Source organism: Lipophrys pholis, assembly GCF_963383615.2.
Source record: "Lipophrys pholis genome assembly, chromosome: 11".
Classification (NCBI taxonomy): Eukaryota; Metazoa; Chordata; class Actinopteri; order Blenniiformes; family Blenniidae; genus Lipophrys; species Lipophrys pholis.
Genome location: NC_137631.1, coordinates 28,342,023 through 28,368,058, shown reverse-complemented (window position 1 = coordinate 28,368,058; position 26,036 = coordinate 28,342,023). Strand labels below are relative to the sequence as shown.

General features: G+C 43.5%; 1 protein-coding gene across 1 annotated transcript in view; it reads left to right on the top strand.

Annotated features, from left to right (window-relative positions):
• Positions 1–26,036, top strand: part of brsk2a (BR serine/threonine kinase 2a) — a gene marked incomplete at its 3' end in the record, with an annotated part of 181,912 nt that overhangs the window by 100,276 nt on the left and 55,600 nt on the right. Inside the window, exons 2-3 of the mRNA XM_080476205.1 lie at positions 1,809–1,903; positions 23,576–23,661. Coding sequence (XP_080332331.1) covers positions 1,809–1,903; positions 23,576–23,661 — 181 coding nt within the window. The remainder of the gene's footprint in view (positions 1–1,808; positions 1,904–23,575; positions 23,662–26,036) is intronic.

The window sequence follows — 26,036 nt, the reverse complement described above, 5'->3', positions numbered from 1 at the left end:
CTGTTTATGTTGCTCTGCTAATATTTTCTGCCGGGTCGTTCAGAAGTGGCATCGCAGTTTATCTGCAGTTGCTGTTCATGATGTTGCCGCATGTTTTTATTTGTTCACTTTCACTTTCTTTAGTGTCTGTCTGTTGGGGAGGAGGACATGAGGGAGGCATTTCTGTCGAGCTTGCATTTTTTCTTTTTTCACATTTACGACACTGGAAAGCAGAAACAGTAAACGCACCTGCATATGATTTTTTTTGTTGATTGTCCATGTATCTCCTACACTCAACTTTATCAGACAGACACAATCAGTCACACGCTGTCGTAATTGTTTGGTTTTTGTGGAAAATATAGACATTCTCATGTTGGGCCACTAGTGGGTGCTGTTGTCTGTTTTTTGTAATGAAGCCACACACACGTGTTGAACAACGTATGTACTATGGCCGAGGTAGCAGCGTTTCAGAAGAGCTGCATTTCCTCCCGGAGTCAAAGTGTTTTCCAAAAGTTCAGGGGGAACACGCAAACTCAACACAGAAAATCCCAGAAAGAATCAAACCAGGATTTTCTAACTGTGAAGTCAAAATTCAAACCTTAACCTCATAATATTGCGGTTTTAATGAAAGTAAATTAAACATTTACACATCACCACTGTATTTTGTTAAACTTTTATTTCCATGCAAATTTCCAGTAATCTCTTCATATTCTCATTAATATCTTTTTTGTTTCTTGTGTTAATTTGCGGCTTTCTTGTCCTCACGTCTTGTGTCTTGTTATCATTTTGTCAATCATCTCTGGAGCACTTTTTATTGTGCTGACCTGCCTGAAAGGTTGCGCTCCAAATGAGGCTGCATTGATCTGCTCTTCTCAAGATAATCGTCAATAATTACCTCCTCCTCCTCCTCCAGAGGCTGACCTTTGGTTTTTATAAGGCCGTTGTTTGTTGCCACTTCACCTGACACTCCCGCATTACAGTGTTTCAGTACATTATAAGAATCAATAACACAAATGGCCCACACTTACTGACTTTATGACTCCAACGAACCCCAGAGGGCAGTTTGAACGGACGCTCTACACTTCAGGAGTCGTTACGAGCGTCGTGAACACGAGGTCAGGAGCAGTTTCACATCAGTCAAATCGATGCATTTTAATAGTCGGCCCGAAAACAAACCCCTCATTTATTATCTTTTGACATAATACTTAAATCTTGCAGATTAAATTAATTCCCTGTGTGATATCATCTATTGGAATTCACATTCCGGCCCAGTTTCCAGGACTTTCCAGTGAAAAGGCAGAATTTCTTTTCGTCCAACATTTTAACGACGTAGTTGCCATGCCAGGCGGGTAGTGTTGTTTTGTTTTTTGTAATGAAACCACAGACACGTGAAGCAGACAACGTTACGCTATAAACATTAACAATGGGAGTACACGGACGTTCGTATGGACAGACGAAGACGTTGCTCTTATTGTACATTGACTGGGCATGTGCAGAAGAAGTCTTTACTCTTTAGTCGTGCGCAGGAGCAGCGTTTCGCAAAACCTGCGTTTTCCCCGGTTTCCATAGAGGCGGAGTTGGAGCTTTTCAAAATAATTAATTTTCCCGTTTCCATGGAGACCAAGTGTGTTCAAAAAGTTGTGTTGTGTTTTTGGGTCACCGTTGTCGTGGAAACAGACTCACAAAAGCACAAAGAAAAGTTTTCCGGTTTCACTTGGAAAACGTTTTTCTGTATAATTTTAAATTAGCGTCTTTCTTCCCGCCAGCCAAGCAGACTTGATTCTGTTTGACCTCTTTGACCTGAAACTGTGTTTGTCTTGTGTCTCCAGGGTTGGTCAAGCTCGGAGTCCACTGTGTAACATGCCAGAAAGTCGCCATAAAGATCGTCAACCGGGAGAAACTCAGCGAGTCGGTACTAATGAAGGTACGTCCACTTCTTCCCTTCGTTTTTATTTTGCTGTTGGCAGCAAACTGACTCTTGAAGGAAAACCTGCCTCACAACAATAAAGTGTGAGAAACAATGCAGAGGATCAAAGTGGGGAAAGTTAATAAGAGCAAAGAGAATTTAAAACACAGTAAATAAAAACATCATTAAACATTTAAAACATGTTAGATTGGATCTATAATACAGGAGTTGAGATGCATCTTTTAATAAAAAGCTTCAGCAAACAGAATAATCTTCAAGACATGAATGAGTTTTAGCAATGATGCAGGTCTGATGCTCAAACTGGTTTTTACCTTTTAAATATCAATTCTTGCTGCTTCGTCTCCTCGTTCTTGAGAGAACAGCCACAAAACAGCAATTCCTTTTTTTTTCTTTTGTTTTAGATTTCAGCCTTAATAAAGCAAGTTTCTACTCCATTTGCCCCTCAAAGCCGTTACACTGCAAATCTGGACTTTTGTTGTTGGAATAGTTGTTGATAAAAGTCGATAAAACCAAAGGCTTCCTTCGGAACGACGACTGGATGCCGAAAAAAATCGTCTTTGACGAGCGGCACGTGGAGAAGGGTGTAATTATTTACTCGTTTTGCTCACAGCACAGGTGAAAACAGGAGAGCGGTCGATATCGAATGGCTCCACGCTGCAGCGTCATTGGACTGTGGATGAAACGGCCGTGTGCGCTGGGAGATTGCAGTTTGATAAACATTCAGTATTAATCAGCTTCTGTTCCGCTGTGTCGGGACTTTTCCCATCTCCCTCTCTCTCGTTCCGCTCGGCGTGCCATCTAAAGACAGGTCATTTCTGTTTCCTCCGCTCTGACAGAAGTATTATTAGACGTAGCAGAAGTGGTAACGTGTGACAGCAGTGCGGTAGGTTTAAAAACATAAAAAAATAAAAATGAGAGTCACAGACGCCGGCGACTGACAGGTTTCCGACGGGACCGAGACCGAGGTTTCTGCTGAGGCTGCACTTCTCAGCCAATTACCGAACTCAGCCAATGTCACACTTTCCTCAACTGCTGGTCCCCGCTGTGTGTGTGTGTGTGTGTGTGTGTGTGTGTGTGTGTGTGTGTGTGTGTGTGTGTGTGTGTGTGTGTGTGTGTGTGTGTGTGTGTGTGTGTGTGTGTGTGTGTGTGTGTGTGTGTGTGTGTGTGTGTGTGTGTGTGTGTGTGTGTGTGTGTGGGCTCAGATGATGACAGACATGCAGAGTTTATATATCTGATAATTGTGCGTCTCGTCAGACCCACTCAGCTCGTTCCTCCCTCAGTTGCTCCTTTTCTGCAATTTTCTGCTTTAAAAAAAAACTGCAATCACTACAACAAATACCACAACACTGGTCTACCCATTTTTATTTATCTTTGATTGATTATTGATATTGTCTTATAGTGTGTTCCTTTGTGTGCTAGTTTCATTATGTGTGTTCTAGATTTATATTTCTCTTCCTCCATCCCATGAAAACTTGTTTTGGTGCAGAACAGGTACTTAAAACATTCCACTGCACATTATACTATGTATAATTGTTGTTTGTGACAAATTAAGGACTTGACTTGACTTAAAAAAAATAAAGTGTGTGTTGGTCCTGCCTCCCCGCCGCCTGTTGGCCACGTCGGCATTTTAAATGAGAGCTGCTTCTCAATTGACCTGCCAGATAAAATAAAGGTGAAATGAATCAGCTCATCCTGCGATGAGCTCCATGCCCGGCGAACCTGAGTTGCATAAAGCTGCGCGGCAGTGAGATGGACGGATGGTTTCGCCTTGTCAGCAGCTTTTCTCCGAGATTTTAAAATGTTTCGTCTGGAACTGAACAGCTTCTTTGGGTTTGCCGTGCCGTGTGCTCATCTGGTCATTGGCTTCACCTCCCGGCCGTCAATTATATTCTTGTAGTTATTGGCAGTGAGCTGCGAGGCGGCAGTAAACCAACAGCAGCAATAAGACGAGCACAGAAAGTCGAGGAAACATTGATTTCACGCATCAGATGGTGGAGATTATCCCTCCTGTGAACGGACAGGTGTTTCCCATCACGGATTCTGGCTTCCATTGCATTTCACTCCGTAGTGTGTGTGTGTGTGTGTGTGTGTGTGTGTGTGTGTGTGTGTGTGTGTGTGTGTGTGTGTGTGTGTGTGTGTGTGTGTGTGTGTGTGTGTGTGTGTGTGTGTGTGTGTGTGTGTGGCCTGACTGTCAGACTGTCATAGTGATCGGGCTGCTCTCTCCTGCAAAGCTCAGGCTGTGAAATGTCACCTTTTAATATGCTAATGTCTCCGGTCCCCATGGTGCCATTAGGGGACGACAGTGTGACTGTCTTGGACAGGTGTGCGTGTATGTGTGTTTGAGTGTGCGTGTATGTGTGTGTGTGTGTGTGTGTGTGTGTGTGTGTGTGTGTGTGTGTGTGTGTGTGTGTGTGTGTGTGTGTGAGTGTGTGTAAGTGTGAACGCACATACAGAACATGCATTGCATGTACACACTATGAGCTTCACACTCCGTGTGCCTCGCGTGCGTCGCAGGTTTCTTCATGCACACTTTTCCAGCGCGTGCACGAGCACCCCCTCCGTGACCCCGTGTCATCGCTCGCCGTCTGTCCTCCTCCCGACGGGCCCCGGGAGTCGGGGGTCCGCGGAGACCAGGAGGCGGCGTGAATTAATCTCCTACGTGTTGTGAAAGCGGCTCTCGCAGCGTGTTGAACTTTACAGAACTCATGCTGGAGTCTTGAGCCGCGGCCCTGCGGGCGACGACTCTGTGGACCGGAGCGACGCGGAGTCGTCCCGACGGCGTTCGTCTGACAGAGGAGACGGCCTTCAGTACTTCAGAGTGCCAGAGCAGAGAGTCCCAGTGTTTTTAAAATGATCCACAGGCAGCAAAACGAAGAAAGTTACTAAATAATAATCAGACTCTCCATCAGTGAGAGAGAGAGAAGAGAATGTTTCTAAACTTAGCCCTCCCTCTCCCTCACCTCTCTCTTTTTCGCTCTCTCGCTTGCTCTCTACCTACTTCCCTCTCTCCCTCTCCCTCACTACCTCTCTTGTTCTCCCTCTCTCTCTTCCTCTCACTCCCTCACCCCGTCTTGTCGCCATGGGGCTGAGACATTGAGAGACGGGGGTGGTGGGTGGGGGGGGGTGGGGGTGGTGGGGTGGGGTGGGGTAGGATCAAGGCTCAGGAGAGAAAGATGGACGTCCTGCGAGACGAGATAACACGGATGTCTCCGTGGGGACGCCGCAGATCCTTTTGAAAAATTGGGTTTTCATCCCCTGAAGTGAAATTGTAGCGAGGAAACGAAGTGGAAGAGATTGTTAAAAGTTGCATTTTCATCAATTCATATGACGTTGAAACGATCACGAAATGTTGTGTTTTCCTCGTTTTATACAAAGTCAGAGCATTTTCGAAAAGTTGCATTTTCCTCCACGCATACGAAGTTGAAATAATTACGAAAAGTTGTGTTTTCCTCCGTTTATCGGAAGTCGGAGCAGGTTTGAAAAATTGGGTTTTCATCCGTTTAAGCGGAATCGGAGCATTTTCTTCCGTGTGAATGGAGGATCTGCTGTGGCGGATTTTATACCCAGGGTTGGGAAGGTTACTTGAAAACTTTAATCCGTTGCAATTACAAGTTACCTGTCAAAAAAAGGAATCAGTAACTTACTCTAAGTACTCAAATAAAAAACTAACTTACCAGAGTACTTTTAGTTACTTTTGGATTACTTCACTAGCACATAAAAAAATAAAGACAAGAATAAAATGTGTCATCTGCTCAGTGTATTGACAAATCTTATACACAGCATACACAAATAGCTGTGTATAAGACTGCTCTCTCTCTCTCTCTCTCTCTCTCTCTCTCTCTCTCTCTCTCTCTCTCTCTCTCTCTCTCTCTCTCTCTCTCTCTCTCTCTCTCTCTCTCTCTCTCTCTCTCTCTCTCTCTCTCTCTCTCTCTCTCTCTCGTTGGTTTTAATTAATAATAAGTGACCAACCCGCTACTGAGTCAATGAACTTGTCAATGACTTAAAAAAATAAGTTCTGGTGCGTTCAGCCCCAATTAATCCCTAAAACATGAGCTCCTCTAAAGGTCTAGAGAACGACTGACTACCATCCACACTAGTATTGGTACTGGCAGGTTACTGACAGGTTAGCGAGCTCATGAAACTAGTTGATAGAGTCCAGGTGAGTGTCGGTGAAAGTGAGCGGGTTGTTTCCTGCCTGTTGATGCTTCTTCAGGTGAGACGTGGAGAGGTTAAGATCCTTCTCTCACTTCAAAACGAAATGATGTCGGAGTTTCTTTCCCGGGGAGCAGCAGCCATGACCGGGGCAGCTGCCGGCAGTATCCATGGCAACGCGTCGCTTCAGGCGTGGGTTTGTTGTTGCAGTCTGCCCGAAAGCGTCGGGAAGCGTCGCAATGCCAGTGGAGGGCGCATGTGTCAGCTGCATTCCTACTTTATACCATCTGATTTTCTACTGTAATCCCAGTTTTTATCTAATATACCTGTAACGGGATTACACCTTTTTTATGTACTGTAACGGATTACAGCTACATTTTTTTTGTATCCTAATTACGTAACGCCGTTACATGTAATCTGTTACTCCCCAACCCTGTTTTATACCACATCAGCGATTCGTTAAAGCAGCAACTTCTTTAATCCGCAGTTTAGTTTCGGTGTGAGTTAAATTGCTACTAGTCGCTAGCGCTAACAAGCCGGCGGTTGGGAGGGGGGGGATCTTTAGCATCCAGCTGTTGGCGGCTGTTGTTGGTGGCGGCTCTGTTTCCCGCTCTGAGCCAGCGAGCTGGCGGCGGCGGCGGCGGGATAAGGACGACTAATTAGCTGCAGTGACTCTCATCCTGAAGCAGCACAACTTCAAAGTCACTCCACTGTCCCCGAGCTCAGTGTGTGTGTGTGTGTGTGTGTGTGTGTGTGTGTGTGTGTGTGTGTGTGTGTGTGTGTGTGTGTGTGTGTAAGAAGAGAGCACTTAATGTTTCTGTTGCTCTTCTTCCCTCTCTCTCTCGAACTGTATAAGTATGTATATATACGTGTGTATAAACTAATACTACTGTACTACATTGCATTTGTAAACAATCTTAACCACATAATACGTATAAAAACTTTATTTGAGGGTCTGCAACAAATACTTTGAAAAACAACTTGACTGTTATAAAATAAGAGTTCTTCTTACACACTGTCAGGAAGGAAGGAAGGAAGGAAGGAAGGAAGGAAGGAAGGAAGGAAGGAAGGAAGGAAGGAAGGAAGGAACATTTTGATTGTACTTGTGAGCAACATGTTTCCACAACCAGAAGTAAAATGTCTTTCGAGGCTTAACGCTTGAGACGATGCTGTTTTAAATTTTTGCCCTTTCTCCAAAAAAAAAAAAGAAAGAGAAGAGAAAGTGGAAAAGTGGAGGCTTATAGGTTGAGTACACCGAGCGACGGAGATGGCGGGTGGAGGAGTGAAATGCCACGGTCACAGATGAATCACACAAGTTCTAATCTTGTTATCCCGACACCTCGGAGACGCCGCTGCCGCCGCTCTGCCTCTCCGCCGCCGCTCCTCTTCCCTCCTGATGGTTACAGATCGGCCGTTCTCTCCGTTCTGCCGCGGGCGGGCGCATATAGAAATGTTTCCAACGCACACACGTCCTCTTTAGCTTTACGTTGTGTGTGTGTGTGTGTGTGTGTGTGTGTGTGTGTGTGTGTGTGTGTGTGTGTGTGTGTGTGTGTGTGTGTGTGTGTGTGTGTGTGTGTGTGTGTGTGTGTGTGTGTGTGTGTTTGCTCAGACACCCTTTAAAATAACTGGCTTTCATTCCTTGTGGCCCGGCGTGTTGATCCGTCGGCTCTGTTCTGGAGCAAGACGACCAGCTTCTTCACTCTTCCTCCACTCCTCTTCCTCTCCTCTTCCTCTCCTCTTCCACTCCTCTTCCTCTCCTCTTCCTCTCCTCTTCCTCTCCTCTTCCTCTCCTCTCCTCTTCCTCTCCTCCTCCACTCCTCCTCCACTCCTCTTCCTCTCCTCTTCCTCTCCTCTTCCACTCCTCTTCCTCTCCTCCTCCACTCCTCTTCCACTCCTCTTCCTCTCCTCCTCCACTCCTCTTCCACTCCTCTTCCTCTCCTCTTCCTCTCCTCCTCCACTCCTCTTCCACTCCTCTTCCTCTCCTCTTCCACTCCTCTTCCTCTCCTCTTCCTCTCCTCTTCCACCCGTCACTCGCCACTCTTACAGTCGAGTTGCTTGGAAATGTGGATAAAAGACAGAAGTGGCGGCTGCTGATAAACTTCTCAGGTTATCAGCCAGTGTTAACTTCATTTACATACAGTGAGTTTATAAACCACATTACAACAATCTGGCCTTTTACATTGAGAGACGCCCCCTGGTGGTGAAACAGCTCGTGAACAGAGAGCACTTAAGACTCTTTAATTAACATAATGTAAACAAAAACAAGCAGAAGCTTCGTTAAGTTCCTTTTAAACAATGAATGTGTTTTTGTGTTGGTTTACTGGAAATGGCAGTTAATCTGAGTTTAGTGAAAACTAAAAGATATATCAGGTATATTTTAAAACAACACATCAATTCATCTTTCAAAGTATTTTAGAATGATTTGAAAGAAACCTAAAAAAAAAAAAAAAAAGTGCCAAATAAACTGCTTTTTTTTAAGCTCTTAGATTTTCTAGTCATTAATAAATATGATCATATCTAAACATTTATAAACATAAACAAACTTTGAGACAACCACTGAACTAGGAGCGATTTTAAAAAAACGACCTAAGTCTCGGACATGAAACGATGCTGATTGGTTTAATTTCATGTCAGTCACTCTTGTGTTAATCAGTGATTGGTCAGATCGTTACTAAGCCCCGCCTCCTCCGGGTGGCTTTCCTCAGCGCCCCCTGCTGCTCACACACACACACACACACACACACACACACACACACACACACACACACTAGAAAGAGAAATGAAGATTGAAGATTATCAGTAGAAAATAAAGCGAACACAGTTCAGGGCCCATTGTTAGTTTGTTGGCATAAACAAATTTCGACAATATTAAAGTTTATTCATATCTTTTATATATCAAAAAGAAATTCCTTCACTCTCCACCAGGGGGCGGCGCCCTCTATTGACCAGCCGCCACTGGAAGCTGGTATTTTTGTCGTTTTGTTTAACTTGAGAAAGTCGGGTTTCTTTCCCCATCGCATCCTCATTCTGGAAGGACCGAAATTATTCGATAGATTTTCCTGAGCCTGTCGTCAGTCAATACTCCGGCCCCCTCGCCTCTTTACATCCTGATTTGGTTACCGATCGCCGCGTGTAGATCAATACACGCCCGCTATCTTTCCACAGTAATTACTGAGAGGCAACAGGACTGCGGTTAAACGGAAATAGACATTAGATTTTACTAACAGGGCGCCGAAGAAGCTTTGTAGGCCTGCTTGGTCATATACCAGCGGTGCGGCCACGTTGTGTTTTCGTCGAATACTGGAATACAATCGCAATATTAAGCCAAATTTTAATGGTATTTCCTTTATGAAATCAATTTCTTTAAATTTTTCACAATTTTCTTGGTGGTTTGTCCGGATTGGAGCGTCTCACGAGACGGTTTTGGTCGAGGCAACTTGCCACCGTAAAGAGGATAAAGCAGTATAGTACTACATACTAGTATAATACAGCATCAAAGTAGTTTTTACACAGAGAAAACTTACATTTTCATCCACTTTCGAGTTTCTCCAGCCGACGATCCCTGCAGAGAAGAGCTTGACAGCCGCACCACACTGCCCTGAAAATACGTTTTACAACTACAAGTTTTTCTATTGATTTTTTTTTTCTTTTCGGTTTTGTCTACAAAAGAAAAACAAACAAACATGGAGTACCACAACAAGCCGAGGATGTTCCTCCGGGATCCCATGACAACTTGATGAAAAACCTTCCATTGTTCCAAAATAAATCAAGTAAATGCACGAAACACCGATTCAACAGTCAAAGAGATGTAATTGTATGTAAAGTTCTCTTTTAAAAAATCTTCATTCATTCAATTTTAATTCTCGTTTCCATGGCGACAGAAAAAAAATCGCGTTTTCACAGAGACAGATTCGGAGTACTTACAAAACTTGTGTTTCTCCCGTTTCCATGGAGACAGATTCATAGTACAGCAGTCACCAAACATGACAGTACTTTCAAAAAGTTGCATTTTCCTGTTTCCACATAGACTGAGCTTTTCCCAAAATTTGCATTGTCCCCCGTTTCCATGGAGACAAAGTCGTAGCATTTTCAAAAAGTTGCATTTTCCTCCCATTTTCACAAAAATTTATTTGTAACGCATCCAAAACTTGTGCGTTCCTCTTTTTTCATGGAGCTAGAGTCAGAGTCGTCCCCCATTTTCCATAGAGACAGTCGTAGCATTTTTTTTTTTTTAAAAGTTGCATCCCCACCCGGTTTCCACAGAGCGGCTTTCAAAAAGTTGCACTGTCAGTGACTTGGAGCACTGCAGTCATGTGACCGGACACCCAGAACACGCCAGAAGGTTTCTGCTTTCACTTGAAGACGTGGCGGAAACGGGGCCGGGGAGGTCCAGGGACACACACACACACACACACACACACACACACACACACACACACACACACACACACACACACACACACACACACACACACACCTGAAACACTGAATTGTTGTTGTTGTTTCTTTGTCACAGCCGGCAGAAATCTGTTGCTGCTTCCGTCTCGGCGCTTGTCAAAGCGCACGCCGTGCCTGATTTCACCTTTCATGTGTCTTATTAAGATGAAACAATAGACGGAGTGCAGAAGACGTAATGAAACGGAGACAGACGGACAGACGTCTCAATCAGTCTCTTCCTTCTCATCAAAGGCAACAGATGTTGTCAGACGGATTATTCCTGCGGCGCCTCTGCGAGGGAAGGTCACGTCTCGTTGTTGTCCCATTAAGTGAAGCGATGCTTTGTCAGGAAGATCAACAGGATCCTCCTCTGAAGTTGTTGATTTCTTTCCTTTACGTTGTCATTCCCGTCGTGCGCGTCGCAGCTGAAGCTGTGTTTGGTGTGTGAATTGTGTTTTGTGCCGTTAATCCCCGATCCATCGCGCCTGATGATTGAGGAGGAACGCCTCGGATCCCCCGGGAGTGAAATCACCTCCGTCTTTACTTTCCTGCCTCGAACTTCCAGTGTGTTGTCTTGTTGGCCACGGTGACCTTGGAAAAAGTAATCTGATTACTGATGAGTAGTTACTCCTTAGTTACTAAGTTAGTAACTTTTTGGTTACTTCCAACAGCTGGCGACAACACCCCTTCAATGAAAAGAAGAATTTTTCCGGCAAATTTTTTTTCCGCCCAAAATCGAACCCTCGTGAAGCGAAGTTCTCCGAGGCCTCGTTTACGGGATGTTTTAAGTGAAAACGCATCGATTCAGGAAAGTTTCACGTTTCCACGGCAACGTCTTGGATGAAGCTTGTTTACATTGAACCGATGTAGTTTTCATGCTGGGCCACAAGAGGGAGCTGTTGTTACCTTCGTCAACGAAAGTTGGGGGAAAGGTTGTGTTTATGTCTGCGTGTGTTTATTTATTGATTTGTAGGTAGGTAGATAGGTAGGCAGGCAGGCAGGCAGGTAGGTAGATAGGTAGATAGGCAGGCAGGTAGGCAGGCAGGCAGGCAGGTAGGTAGGTAGGCAGGCAGGTAGGTATTTTACCATTTCGCAAAAACTACTAACTGGAATTGCATAAAATCTTTTACGATGATTTGTCATCATATAAGGACGGATCAATTAATTTTGGGATGTTAACTGCTAACCGCTTCTGTTTATTACAGTGACTGTCAAAATAAAAGTACCAGGTCCCAGGAGACTATTGACCGTGAGTCATGACTCTCTGGAGGAAAACATTGTCCTTATTGTCTCTACTGAGCATGTGCAGAGGGACTATTTACTGCGGTTGTGATTTGCAGTGGCGGCATTTTAAAAAGTCGTGTTTTCCTCCATTTCCACCGAGAGTTTTCAAAAAGTTACGTCTTCAGTGACTCCAACCCCCAAAAATGTAAACGAGGCCAAATAATGTAATTTCTCGGATTCCATATGAGGTGAAGTTGCTCATCTGATTGGGTATTTATCACTTTTCCCTCCAGCGTGTCGATCACAAGGCACAACAGACACCAACAGTTTTTCTGAGAATCACTTTATCAGTCATCCTTTGTGAAGACGAGGGAGAATCCCGAGATCAATTCCCGAGACGTGTAGATCGATCCGGACTTGCCAGTCCACCCTGATCCTTCATCCCTCTCTCGCCCTCCAGAACAGGGACTCATTACACCTTCCCACCCGGGGGGCCAATCCTGCCATTCGTCCTTCTCTCCATCTTCTCCTGTATTTTTCCCGTTTCTGTCTCCGTAGTCGCGGCGGCGCGTGCCTCGTGCTTTCAGGCAGATCCGTCAGCCTGCCACTTAAAGCGGCAGCGAGCTTCATCCTTTCACGCCGGCAGACGTGTCACCGGATGACCTTGGTCCTAACGGGGGTCTGGCGTCCCGAGGACAACGGCCATAATCACACACCTCTGCATGTTTTCGGTGCAGAGGCCATTTGTGGGATGAGAAATTTATCGGTGACAGGCAGGCAGTCGAAGGGTTTTGTGTCTGAAGTCTTACTGTCAGCTCGTCCCGCTCCGGCACTCCGTCCCTGATTCCATAGCAGAAGGTTTGGTTAAGGTGACCTTGGAGATGTGAAATATGGATTAATGAACTGGTTTTCAGAGAGAGAGAGAGAGAGAGCACAGACAGTAATGATCAGCTCTTAAGGTCATCCATACGAGTTAAAGTGTTAACATCCGAACTTGAAACTGTGTATTAGGACCACGGAAGTTAAAAAAAAACCCAAAAAAACCAACAAACATTTATTTTTCAGCACCCCGGGATCCGGGAATTTGTCCTTCATACTTGACGAACGTCGGCGACGGAGAGCTGCAGGCTGCACCGTCTCTTTAAAGTCCTAATACTGATGATAACTGCACCCTGTTCAGACGTATACTTTCACCACTTCATCAAACCGCCTGCAGTTTACGTTGTAGAAGCAGTCACATGAGCTGGCATGAGGATGGACGACGTTTCCACTTTGGAAAAAAAATACAAAATTTTCTCTGTGGAAAATTTTTTTTTTCCATTTTTTCTGAAGTACATGAGGTTGTTTTGTTTGTACCTCCCAAAATTTTTTTTTTTTTTTTACCTCAGAAAAGAAAATCGCGACTTTGAGTTTCAACTTTTTTCTGGAGTTTTTTTTTTTTTTTTTTTTTTTAATACCTCCGGGTAAAAAAATCTTGACTTTAATTTTAAACTCTTTTCTGGAGTTTTTTTTTATTTAATTTATTTAATACCTCATCAAAATAAAATTTCGACTTTGAGTTTAAACATTTTTCTGAAGTGCATGTGAGTTTTTTTTTTGTTGTATTTTTTTGTTAACCTCTGAAATTATTATTTTTTCTTTAATGGCCCTAATACTATAAAGCAGCACAGAGGGAGAAAAAAAAAGAAACAAAAAACAAGGATTCTCTCACAACTCTGAAGTAATTTCTATTAAATGTCATCTCCTGCATTATCTTGCAAGAACTTTCCTTTCAATTTCTTTTTTTTTTTGCTTCCAAAATTAAATAAAAAATCTGAAGCGAATCTGCAGTCGGTTAACATTTACCACGAGATGACGTGCGCTGATGTAGAAAGAAGTGAAAAAGAAAACACAGCGGTGACACTGCTTCAGCCAGTCGATGAGCAACGAGGCCGTTTAGTGAAGTAATTTACTCAGACAGGAGCGGCGAGCCAACAGCGATCCACTCACAAGCTAATTAAGTCCACATATGAATACATGACTTATTCATTGACACATAAGCTGCAGGCGGGAATCGGAGTCAATACTGGATCGACAGCCGGTCAATGAGGCAAAACTCTTCAACGGAAAACCCAGCAAACTTTGTAAAGAGGTTCAGAAACTAACTGGTAATGTAATCAGGGAGTTCTTCAAGCTTCCGCTCTTATTTATTGAGTAGTTGTTGAAAAAAGAAAAAAAGGCAGTTTTCTGTATAAAGCTCTTTGCAAAAAAAAATGTAAAAAATGACTTGAAATGTGTCCGATGTGTCGGTGAGTGAAGAAAGAATGTGGAGTCAAACATCCACCGCAGACGAAGGAGGACGGAAGTTAATATTGTCTCACTTTAGATGAGTCCCAAACTCATTAACAGCAAAGTCGGAGCCAATTTTCTTTCCTTCTCTTTGTTTTTGTTTCGTTTTCTTTTTTTTCCTTCCTTACAAATTAGCCTGTGTTCAATTTTCCAGTCCTGCGGAAGTTAGTTAATCAAGAGATAATGACACGTGTTGAATATAAAAGTTACCTGGATGTAATTACCACGACCTGAGCGCTGTGGGGAGGGAAAACTTTGAGGAGGGAGTTTATTGAAAGTTTGTTTGTTTGTTTGTTTGTTTGTTTGTTTGTTACCTCAGAAACAAGCTGGGATGGATGGATGGTCTATTAAATTAAAATGCACACATTTACAACTTCATGTAAATAAAATAAATGATTGCACATAGAATATGGAGAGGAGAGACGATGTTTTTAAGGGATAACAGAAAATCTCTGTTGGCAGTCCGTTTACACGACGAATGTGCAACTTTTTGAAAACGTCCTCAATGCTTTGACTGTCTCCGTGGAAACGGGGGGCACGTGGGACGTGACTTTTCTGAAACACTGCTACTGGGCACTTCCTGTTTAAAGGCAAAAACTGGCCCGGAATAAAAGACGGTCCATTTCCCGTTCTCGTGTAAACCAGGTCTTGAGGAGATAAACGTGGCTGCTTGATGTTGCACTCTTCACGTCACTTTTCACTTCACTCTTCACGTCACTCTTCACTTCACTCTTCACTTCACCTGAAACTGTTCAAACTGTCGCTCTTAACTTTAAATTTCTCTGTTTTATAACCAAATCTGCACCAAGCAGGTCTTTACCAAAACACACGGTCGTATTTAAGCCACGACTTCCCTCATTGGGCTTGACTCGTACAAGACAGAGACAAAAAAAAAAGAAAAAGGAAAGGAGATTGGGGCGTCTTTGTCCTTGAAGGGGAGGACACACGAGAGTCAAGTGCCAGAACCTCTTTACCATTAACATGCGTGTCGACATACAAGCAGCAGATCGGCTGCCTGGCAGGAAACACTGGTCCTGCCCCACTGGCTCACTGACCGACATATGGATGGATGGATGGTCGCGCGCTGCTTGCTGTGATCAGCGGCATGTGTGTACTGTGTGTACTGTGTGTACTGTGTGTGCATCATGCAGTAATGTGTCCACGTGTCACAAATATGAATAGATGACAGGCTGACTGGTTTTGTCTGGGAGCCAATAGCCAAGCTGTGCCGTCTCCTCCCCTTCTGCTCACTCACTTGTTTGACCCTCGTCCACTTCTGTCCAGCCGCTGCCTCGTTTATCTCTTCTGCTCTCCGTCGTTTCTTTGTTGGGTTTTTTTCCCCCTCGCGATCTCTGGATGAGTTTTAATTGACCGCTTGATTTTTTTTTTTCATCCAGACAGGACTCAATGAAATATCACAGGACGTAGAAACGGGTCAAGATAGGGTTAAGAGAATAAAGATTACTCTTTGAAAATATGAAGTTAAGAAAGATTAATTTAAAAAAAATGTAGATAGATTTTTGACAGATTTTTTATTCTTCTAGGGTGTACGCTGAGAAAACCTGAATCTGTTCTGAATGAGAGGATGAATGGTTTAGTTAGAAGAACTGTATGGTATACATTTTAGTTCAGGGGTCATATACAGTCCAATTTCCTCCTGAGTGGGCCAGACTGGGAAAATACTGACGTGATAACCTTTAAATTTAGACTTTAAAGTTTTTCTTTGTCGTGGCGAAGATTATACGTGATGATTTTTCATAAAAAAAACTAAAGATTACTAACGAAAGTGACGACAATCTCGACATGAAGACAGTTTTGATTAAACCTTCTAGTTTGACATTCAATGACAAAAAACCCCCCAAAAAGCTGTTGCATTATGGGTGTTTTTTAAAAACTCCCCCCGACAGCACGGCTTTGAGGCTGATGCTAGTTCCATGCGTCTTTAATGGCAGCGTCACCGATATGTCCGCTTGTCTCGGTTTTTTCTTAGAAATTTTTACAGTTTGCTTGTTGGTGAGTAGTAGTCGTAGTAGTAATAGATTACTTGGTCAACCAACTACACGATGCACATACAAGGAAAAAAGAAAAATCAAGCAGAAGAAGACAGAAGGGTTCAGGCTGAAACATGATATACGTAAAGTTTCTGGAATTGAAGTAACAGAAATAAAAACAACTTAAACTTGTATATTTGTTTTGCCGTTCCTGAGAAACCAAACACAAACTGTCCTCTGGAGGGACACAGGTACGTTTTAATCTCGTCCTTCCTGAGCTCCATTTTTTTCAAAAAGTGGTGAGCTTTAACCGCTTTTTAAATGTTTTCAGCGTATACGATTTTTAAGAAGTTATCGTAACAAGTTGTTCCAAAGACAAACCCTACTCACAGAAACGCATCTACTTAATTTTAATACATTTTTTTGTTCTTGCCTTATTTTTTACAAAGTTAGAGTGTAAAGACGTCAAATATATTGATTCTTTTAGTAATAAATGCTTAAAAAAAATCTAGACACACAAACATTTGGACATCGTCTAATGAAAAATGCTTCAGCTGTGTCTCGTTCAGTAAAACTGTGATTTGTCTGGACGGTGAGACTGCGCTGGAGATGCATTGTTTGTTTTTTTTGTTTTTTTTTCCTCCTGCCAGATGGAGTAAAGGCTTCGGGGTGAAGCGGCGGTCTCTCGTGTCCTTTCATTGTCGCGTCGCTTTAGCTCCTCACCTGTTGTCACTTCCCCATGTTGTGCTAATTAACAACTAAAGAGATGTTGTGGGGGGAATCGGGCTGCCCTCCTCCCTCCGTCTCTCCTTTGGTTTCCCATCCAGCAGTCCTTGCACGCACCGCGGCCTCCATGTTAGCATAGTCGCCACTGTTTTTTTTTTTTTTATATATCTGACACACATCACTGCCCTGTTGACTCTGATCCTCAGATCTCAGTATCAAGGGACCGTTCACCCGCTCGCCTGGGGGGAGGTGACAGAAATGTCTGTGTTTTCCATCTGTGAGCATGAGAGAGGGCGAGAGAGGACGAGCTGCAATGAGTGGAGAGCGAGAGATGACAGCGCCTCTGATCCAATATTTTTTCCACCCGTTGAGATTTTATTTATTTTTTTCTTCTGGGGCCGGTTTCTCTGTTCTGTCGATCTGTGACATGAATCGAACCCCTCGACGCTCTCTAATCCTCCGTCTGCCGTCGCCGTGAAACCATTGATGTCGCAAGTCATTTGTTTGCTCGTCCATTCAGTCACCTGAGATCCAGGCCTGGAATTAAAAAAAAAAAAAAAAAGATCAATAACAGGTTGAATTTTCTCTTCATTGGAAGTGTCACCAGTTACAGCTTTGGCTTTTCTTCTTTCTTTTGTCCGTGTTGTACGTGTACATCGCTAATAATTCATCACCCTTTTCATGTAATTTAAAACACGGAAAACTTTCAATTAAAGCACAGTTGTTCTTTAAAAAACGATTCTGCTTTTCATCAGGGCTTTATCTTAAAGTTTAGTGACGCACCGATAGCGAAGTCGGGTTAAATTCTGGCCGGCGCACTCGCATGTATAAAACAACCCCGATACACGTATCAGCAGGTAGTCAGGAGAGGACCGCAGCCTGGAGATTGTTTTTAATATTAAACAGAAAAGTCAGACAGACTTTAAAGGAGCCATCAACCGGAAATCACATTTAGCTATTAGCCGCTATCTTTAGCTGCTAACGGGACTAGTATAAACTTTGGATCCCAGATGATTTACAAGTGAGCCTGTGTTTCATTTTTTAAATTCTCTGCGGTGCGTCGCTCCGCAGTGTGGATGTTTGCAGACTCCTCCACCATCATTTTTTTTATTTTTCGTGTGCGCAAAGGACTGCTATGCTATTGCTATCCCAACCAACACACGCCTAACATCCCTACCGGTCAAAATCTCGCATGTCCTGTTGCAAGAGGAATTTGTGCCATGTTAAAGGATCAAAACAAGCTCTATGTTTAATTTTTTTTTCATAGTAAATTTTAAGAATTTATTTTAACACAGTTTGAAGGAGAAAGAGAATACCAGGTGATGAATCCTGTAAATTATGTTCTGCCGAAATATCAAGAGAAGGCAAAAGATAGTTCGTACAACAGCAGCAACTTAATCACCAGGGACACTTGAACCAGCAGATAGCATGGAGGGTTTTACTCCGAGCCGTGCTACATGCTACATGCTACATGCTAAGGAGTTTCGGGAGTCACACACACCAGGGACCGAGCTCCGAGCTCCAGCTCGCGGTTAAATGAGTGTGTTGAGGTGAATGTAGCATCGACGCAGAAGTCGTGTGAAGGTGGCTCGCGGCAAAGCATACCTTCTGCGTATTGTTTGCGTATGAAGTGACGCTGTGGAGACTGGAGGAAAAGTTTGGTTTACTTTTTAAACATTCAGCCTTTAGCTTACTCCCTGCACTCCAACATGATGAACAGACTCGTTATAATAGAATTTATTACATGGTAACAGACTCTTATTGAACAGACAAACACTCCCCAGCAACCTTGCTGCTTTTTTCGAAAAGACCATGTAACTGGAAAATATGTGGCACAGTCGATAAACCATTGGTAAATATTTAAGTATTATCATTATAGGGAAAGTCTCAGTTGTTTATTTATATTTTTATCAGACGGGCCGCGCCGCTAAGGTAAAAAAAACTATGCGGTGAACACCTAAGTATGTATTAAAGCTGTAGATTGAAAATACATATTTTGAAAACATTTGTAATTGCATTCTATACATATAATTATCGTAAATTGGTATCAGCAAGTTGCTAAAGATTAGTACTCGTCGTTTAAAATGAATGGTATCGCCACATCATGACTGTGGTTAACACCTCCAGAAAATAAAGAAAACAGGTCGACCTGCTGATTCAGGAAACACGTTTGATTCTTCTCGTGTGCCAACAAGCTGCTGTTCTGATATCCCCTCCCAACGCCGTCCGCCTCACAACAACAACCCCGGTACCCGCCACTTGACTTCTACTTTCTGTCGAGCCGTTTCTTTTCCTGTTATTCAACTGGGAAACTTGTCTCGGTATTGCAAAATTGGCCAAACTGGCCCTGATCTGAGGCCTCCAAACAGAAGAACGACTCGGGAAGAATAAGATGAAAAGAAAAGTTATGTGCTCATCTGTCCGTCCATTCGTGTGTGTGTGTGTGTGTGTGTGTGTGTGTGTGTGTGTGTGTGTGTGTGTGTGTGTGTGTGTGTGTGTGTGTGTGTGTGTGTGTGTGTGTGTGTGTGTGCCGTTTCCAAAGGTCCACTAATAAAGGCTTAATGAAGTGCGTCGGCGATATGGCAGCCGGGGAGGCCTGTCCACACTCACAGATGTGGAACTTAATGAGAGAGAGCGCGCCTGTGTACGGGACGACGGCCAAGTCTGAGAATGACCACCTGGTATTTATGGATGGAATGAAGGAGGAGGTGAACGTGTTGATCGCAGCCTTCGATGGGGAGTCTGCTGCAGTCTTTGTGTGGATGCGAGGATTGTAGGACGACTCGTCCACGGATGAGATTTCTGAATTTTTTGGGGGAGAAAATATATCCTGTGCAGCGTACTTTTACATATTGTTATTTCTAATTGATATTTTATGTATATTTTTGTCCATATATATTTAGTATCGTATCACATGGCTTGTTTTAATGGTAAACAAAGAGAACAAGTGCAATGTAAATACATTTTCTAGGAATTACTCTTGATGAAAAGCTCAGTTGGAATATGCCGCATATAAATATAATGAAGTCAAAATTAACAAAACGATATTGGCATAATGTGTAAAATCAGATCAAAATTCACTCAATTTGTTATATAACTGCCTCATTCTTCCATATCTGAGTTATGGTGTGGAAATATGGAGAAAGAATTATAAAATAAACATTGATCCTACTTTTTTTTTTTACTTCAGAAGGTCATTAGACTCATAAATCATTCTGATTATTATTGTGAAGCTCCAACCAATCCTCTGTTTGCCAAATCAAAGACGCTAAAAATACATGATATTCTTGATCTTTTTACACTGGCATGTTTTTGTGTCAAATATACTTTAAAATCCTTCAAATCAATGATGGTGAAAAAAATAAAAAAATAGTCGTGGACGACTTGTCCTTGCGCCGGACTTGTCCATCAGATCAAACTGTTGCACTCCTCACCACGGCGAGGAGCGAGGTTAGCCTCGCAGATTCCCGCCGAGGTGTTAATCGACGGCTAATCTTGCATTAAGCGGCGGGTTTGTACAGTTAAGTCTCCACAATAAGCCTCATTTCTCTTATTTCAATTAGTTAACAGGGAGGCGCCCAGAGGAAGCTTAGGAAGCCAGCTGCCGGCGCCGTGGCTTTTTGACAGCTCATCTCTCCCAGAGTCATGGTTAGCATTAGTCTCCTCGCGGGGAGTCGCGCTGCCGGCGAGCTCGCTCGCAACCTAGGGCTCATTCCTGACACCGTACCTTCACCGAGGGGGAGCGAGTGGCGGACTAGTGTCGGGCTGCTGATAGCGCTCATTAGTGTCCGGATTAACCCCAATTTATTTTATTTCACTTTTCCTTTTTCACGCCGCTCATGCTTCAATGCTAATTATACATTTACAACTTTACCCTTTTCTAGACGAGCCGTGTGCTCAGGTTTATATTGTTTGTATAAAAACGTGGCGTAACCTTGTCACTGTTTTCTTCGGCTTCGGTTTCCAGCAGTTGTTTTGGACAACGTTTAACTCTTCAGTGAATGAATATGTTTTATTTCTGTAGCAACACATACGACACATTTCAAGGTGATTTTACTCAGAAAAAACCTACAAACTCACGTGATGGTAGAGGAGACGGTGGAAAGACAAACACTCCCTTCTTCTTATCTTCATACCTTCGCCAACACCACATTTGTCACCATGGAAACCGATGGATTACAAGGTTATTTGATCCACCACGCCACTCCTTCCATCATTTATCAGAGTCTTTTCTACTGATTCGTGTCATCGATGTTTGACACTGATATTTACACATTTTGCAATTTCTGTGTGACCGCCCCCCCCCTGACCTTTGACCCCCAAACCCGCTAACCCGGTTAATGACGTCACTGCATCATGTGACATGTCAGAGGATAGGGAATAGAAAACCCAGCATTTTGCCATTGGTTTGACATAAATCTGATTAAAACTGGCTGCGTTAATATATTTTTGAACTTTTTTTAACCTTGACTTTTGATCCAAATCGCTCTCAAAACTTTATGGAACAATTGTTGGATAAAGACAAATCATCAATGAAAATTTCATGCAATTAGGGTCAATAGTTTTTGAAAGAAGTTGATAATATACATACATACATACATACATACATACATACATACATACATACATACATACATACATACATACATACATACATACAAACCAATGAATAAATAAATACAAAAACATAACCTTCGCCCCAACTCTCGTTGGCGAATGTAAAAACACTCAGAGGAGGAAACTCTCTGCAGAACTAGACTCAAAGCGATGGAGGAGAGAAACAGACAGAAAGAGAGCAGCATGCAAACAATCATAAAGCCACTCCATGTTTGTTTTTAGCGTCCTCATGAGCAACATGCTACTTCTGATCAGAACGTTGAAGTTGTTATTTTTCAGGGAACAATTATTTCCAGTGTGTCGAGACGAACCACGATAAGACAGGGACGGCGAACATGAGCCACTCTGAGCAGTGTGACAACATGAATAATTAAAGGCTTCGACCAGATTTTGTGCTCAGTCAAGCAAGGAGCTTTCTCAGAGTTTAGTAAAAAAAATATATATATATATATATATACATAGTTATTTGGCAGATCAGAGTTTTTGGCTCCATTCCGTGTTCGTGTTCATAAAGCGTGACGTTAAGGCGACGTGAAGGCTGTCGCACACGAGTGACACGGTGAAATCGACTTTGACGAGAGCGAGACGAGTCTCATGTCCGTCCTCGTCTGTCAAAGTCGGCCGCCGAGGGTGGAGGGTGGAGAAGATGTGCAAGTGACGAGACGGAGGATCGGGAGGGGGAGGAGGAGGAGGCGGCGGAGGGCCAGCACAAGGTGGCGAGGATTACCGGGGGTGGGGGGGTGGGATCTGGCGAAACGGGCCTCCATGCTGATTTCCTACGGCGACTTCCGAAGATGCAAATCCAAACTGACCAGCTCGGTTTTTGGAGGAATTCAGCTTTCACTGGTTCTCACTGTTCATGTTCCTCAGCAGCTCCGTAAGCAGGAAAAAGGGATGTTGTGTGGACTCAGCGTCTGCTCCTCCTCCACAGTTGGTATGTACAGTCGACATGTCAGCAGAAAAACCTCCTCGGGGAGATTTTGGATGCACCTGAGTGGACAACTTGACCTGTTTTCATCCACCCGCTGCTCCCTAAGTGGACAAACGATCAGATGTGGGACATCCGAGTGTTTTGATGCATCTTATCAGACAACAAACATCAGCGTATTGTGAAATGTGACTGTAAAGTATTCCTCCACGCTTGTTTGTTGAGAACCTGTGCTAAGATAAGACAAATGTTTTTTCCCCTCATCCTGTTTTTTGAAGCGAACCACATTTTTTCTGCAGAGATAGCGGCGCTCGCTGGCCCAGATGCCAAGCGGAGTGTTGGTCGGAGCTTATCTCTCTGCCAGGAGGAAGCACCAATCAGCTCCTTTTCTTCAGGAGACTTATTCCTCTTAAGCTCTCGTGCCAGTCGTGTGAAGTGTTGCAGACTGACGTCTGTCTGAAGGTCACCTTGGCAGGTAGAAGCTGTGAAATGGCATCACAGGACATTTTAGGTTTAGTTTTTTTATTTATTTTTTTTCCAGCGCGTTTACGCCGGTGGAAATATCCGCCGCGTTTGGGGTGAAGCCCTAAGAGTTATGGTGAATTTACACGTAGGCACGATGAGCTACGGATATCGTTTTCCCGTCATTCCTGGCACATTCCTGACGTTCTTTATGTGACGTAATGCATCTCAATAAGGTAAATGGGCGTGATATTCGTGGAGCAAAAGATCTTCTGTGCAACTCTGGCATTTCTCAGGATGTGGCGCGATCTGGAGCGCGTGAACTGTACAGCAGCTGATGGTAGAGCGACTGGGGTGTGTGTGGCGTCACCGATATACCCCGTCGCAGACCTGCTTTGTTTTACAACCTGGGCGAACACCCGCACCTCCACGAGACGCATCTGAGACGTGGTGATTTTTTAAATTTATTTTTCCCTCATGTGCGGCACGCCCCTTCACAGATTGCGCCCTGGGCGGCTGCCCACATCGCTCTTCGCAAAATCCACCGCTGTATACACCAAGTCCTCCCGATTCGTGGGGTTAAGTATTTACAATACAATGTAAGTAGCAGGAGAAAAGAGGACGGCGCGCCAGGCTAAAGATAAAGATGAATCAATCAAAGACAGAAAAAGAGTCCAAGAGATTTATATAGAATATGCCCCCTGCTTATTGAAGCGATGGACAAAATTAGAGCTGAATTCATCTACAGTTCACTTGTGTGTTGATGTTACAGTAATCAAAGCTTTCCTTCCCTCTCTCGTACAGGTGGAACGAGAAATAGCGATCCTGAAGCTCATAGAACATCCGCACGTCTTAAAGCTACACGACGTCTACGAAAACAAAAAATACTTGTAAGTATCATCTTTTTTTTTGGGGGGGGGGGGGGGGGGGGTGAACGTGAAATGTATTAAATCATCCAAAGTAACGGGACAGAAAATAAATAATTATCCGATGTCTGCGCTCTACCGAGTGTAGCTCTAGTTCGGATGAGACGGCAGAACCGCTGCTACTGTGCATGAACATGTCGAACATAGTTGTTGTGCACATGCTCAGTAGAGACAATCAGAACAACATTTCCTCCGTCGTGACTCTCAGTCCATATTCTCCTCGTTTTATTTTGACAGTCACCGTAATAACAATCCAACTTGGTCGTCTGTCCACTAGAATGTCCGTGTTCTGACGTTGTTGATGTTTGGAGCATTTTGTTCTCCACTGCATGTGTGTGTGGTTTTATTGCAAAAACCAACAGCACCCACTAGTGGCCTAACAGTCTAACTACATCAATTCCGGTGGCATGTAAACAGAAAATGTTTTCAAAACACGTAAAGGCGAAACCTTTGTAAACGCAAAAAAAAAAAAAAAGTCTTTTTCACATGTGACGTCGTCTGAACAGGCTCGACAGGAGGCGCCGAGAAAAGAAAAAAAGACTCGTCTAAAGTGTGTGGAGAAACTTTGTTTTTGGTGGCTCGGAGACATCATTACTTCGAACTGCAGTTGTTCCTTTTTTATTTATTTATTTTTTATAACACCACAAATAATCTCAGTGGCCTGCAGACCGGCGGTGATTGGTGTGTTATGATGGCAGACCAGCTACAATAGCCTTGGAGGGCGGGATGCTCCATTAGCATTAGCATGAAGCATTTAATTTGGTTGCGCACGCTGGGGGACTGCTAATGGGGGGGGGCAATGTAAACATCCGCGACAAGCTTATCAAAGGCAACGCCGCTGCATTAAGAGACATTAGCCACGGAGGGTGTGCCGCGGCGGCCGCTCACACACACACACGCACACACACACACACACACACACACACACACACACACACACACACACACACACACACACACACACACACACACACACACACACACACACACACACACACACACAAATCTATTAGCCAACTTTAGCCGCGGTGAGCGACAGTCCCATCAGTCGTTGGTAGTAGACCTCTTGATCTACAGACGAGTGTTTGTCAACTAAATTCAATTAGTTCCCGTCTCGAGCTCGCGGCCCAAATGGGATTGGCCATGCACTGGTGTACATGTCGTCCTTTAAGACGACAGGAGGAGAAGAATATTATGATTCATCCCATAATTGGATTATTAAAATCACATTTTGGGGCCCGTTGCTTCATCACTTCTGACAGACGGTCACTAGTAGCGCTGCGCAAAGACAAATTGCTTTACATTTGCATCACGAGTGACTGGAATACGCTCGCGTGTTTGGATGATTCTAACTGAGACGTCCCGGAGCTTTAAAGATTTATTATTCTGTCGCATCCGACAACAAGCTGTCCGAACTGGTGCGACGCGAACAAGGGGAGATGGGAGTTTAATTCATAATCCGCCAATCATCTATTCATGGACATTTCTGTGAATGAATGAATGAATGAATGAATGAATGATCACGTTACAATAATTACATGACTCACACCTTTGAGAATGGAAAATGGCCGCCTGACAAAAAGCTGACTCGTCAGAAATCAGTCCAGTTGATTTGTAGCCGTGTCGCTGTCAGCATTTTTCTTAATTACACGTTTACTGGCGCGTTGAGGAAATAAATTAATATGAGCAGACGAGTTATTTTAAAGATTAACCGAAGTAACCGCAGGGACACAAAGAAAGTCTCAGAAAGACGAGATGTTTAAAGTCAATAATTAACAACCAAGGTTACTAGATGTACTTATATTGTTTCGGACCTTGAGGTTTAATTAATAAACTTAAACCCGAGTAGATTCTTCTCCTCAGGGTCGTTCGTACAAAATAAAACCCTGATCTTAGTTCGGCTCGAGCTCTTTAACTTATACAATCTTCAAACAAAACAGCCCAAGAGCCTTTTTTTCCTTCTCATTATAAAACAGACAATAACAGTCTTTAGATCCCCACTCCGAAGAAAGACGTTTACGCTCTGAGAACTGAAGTTGTTTTTTTCTTTATTTTATTATAAAACACACCGAGGAGCCAAGAAAGTGTTTAAGAAGAAATATAAAGTCGTTTCCTGCTTAGAAGTTCGTTTCCTGTGACCTCAGTAGAGAGAATCTCCGTCTGCACGACATCGGCGCTCAGAGCCACTGAAAACACAACTTTCTGAAAGCAGCTCCCAAGGTGGAAGTTTTTGAAACTGTCTCCATGGAAACGGCGGAATCTACTGAGGTGTTAGTAGCATTTTTTTTTTTTTAAAGTAGCTTTTTTCCTCCTCCGTTTCCACGGAGACGGAGCATTTT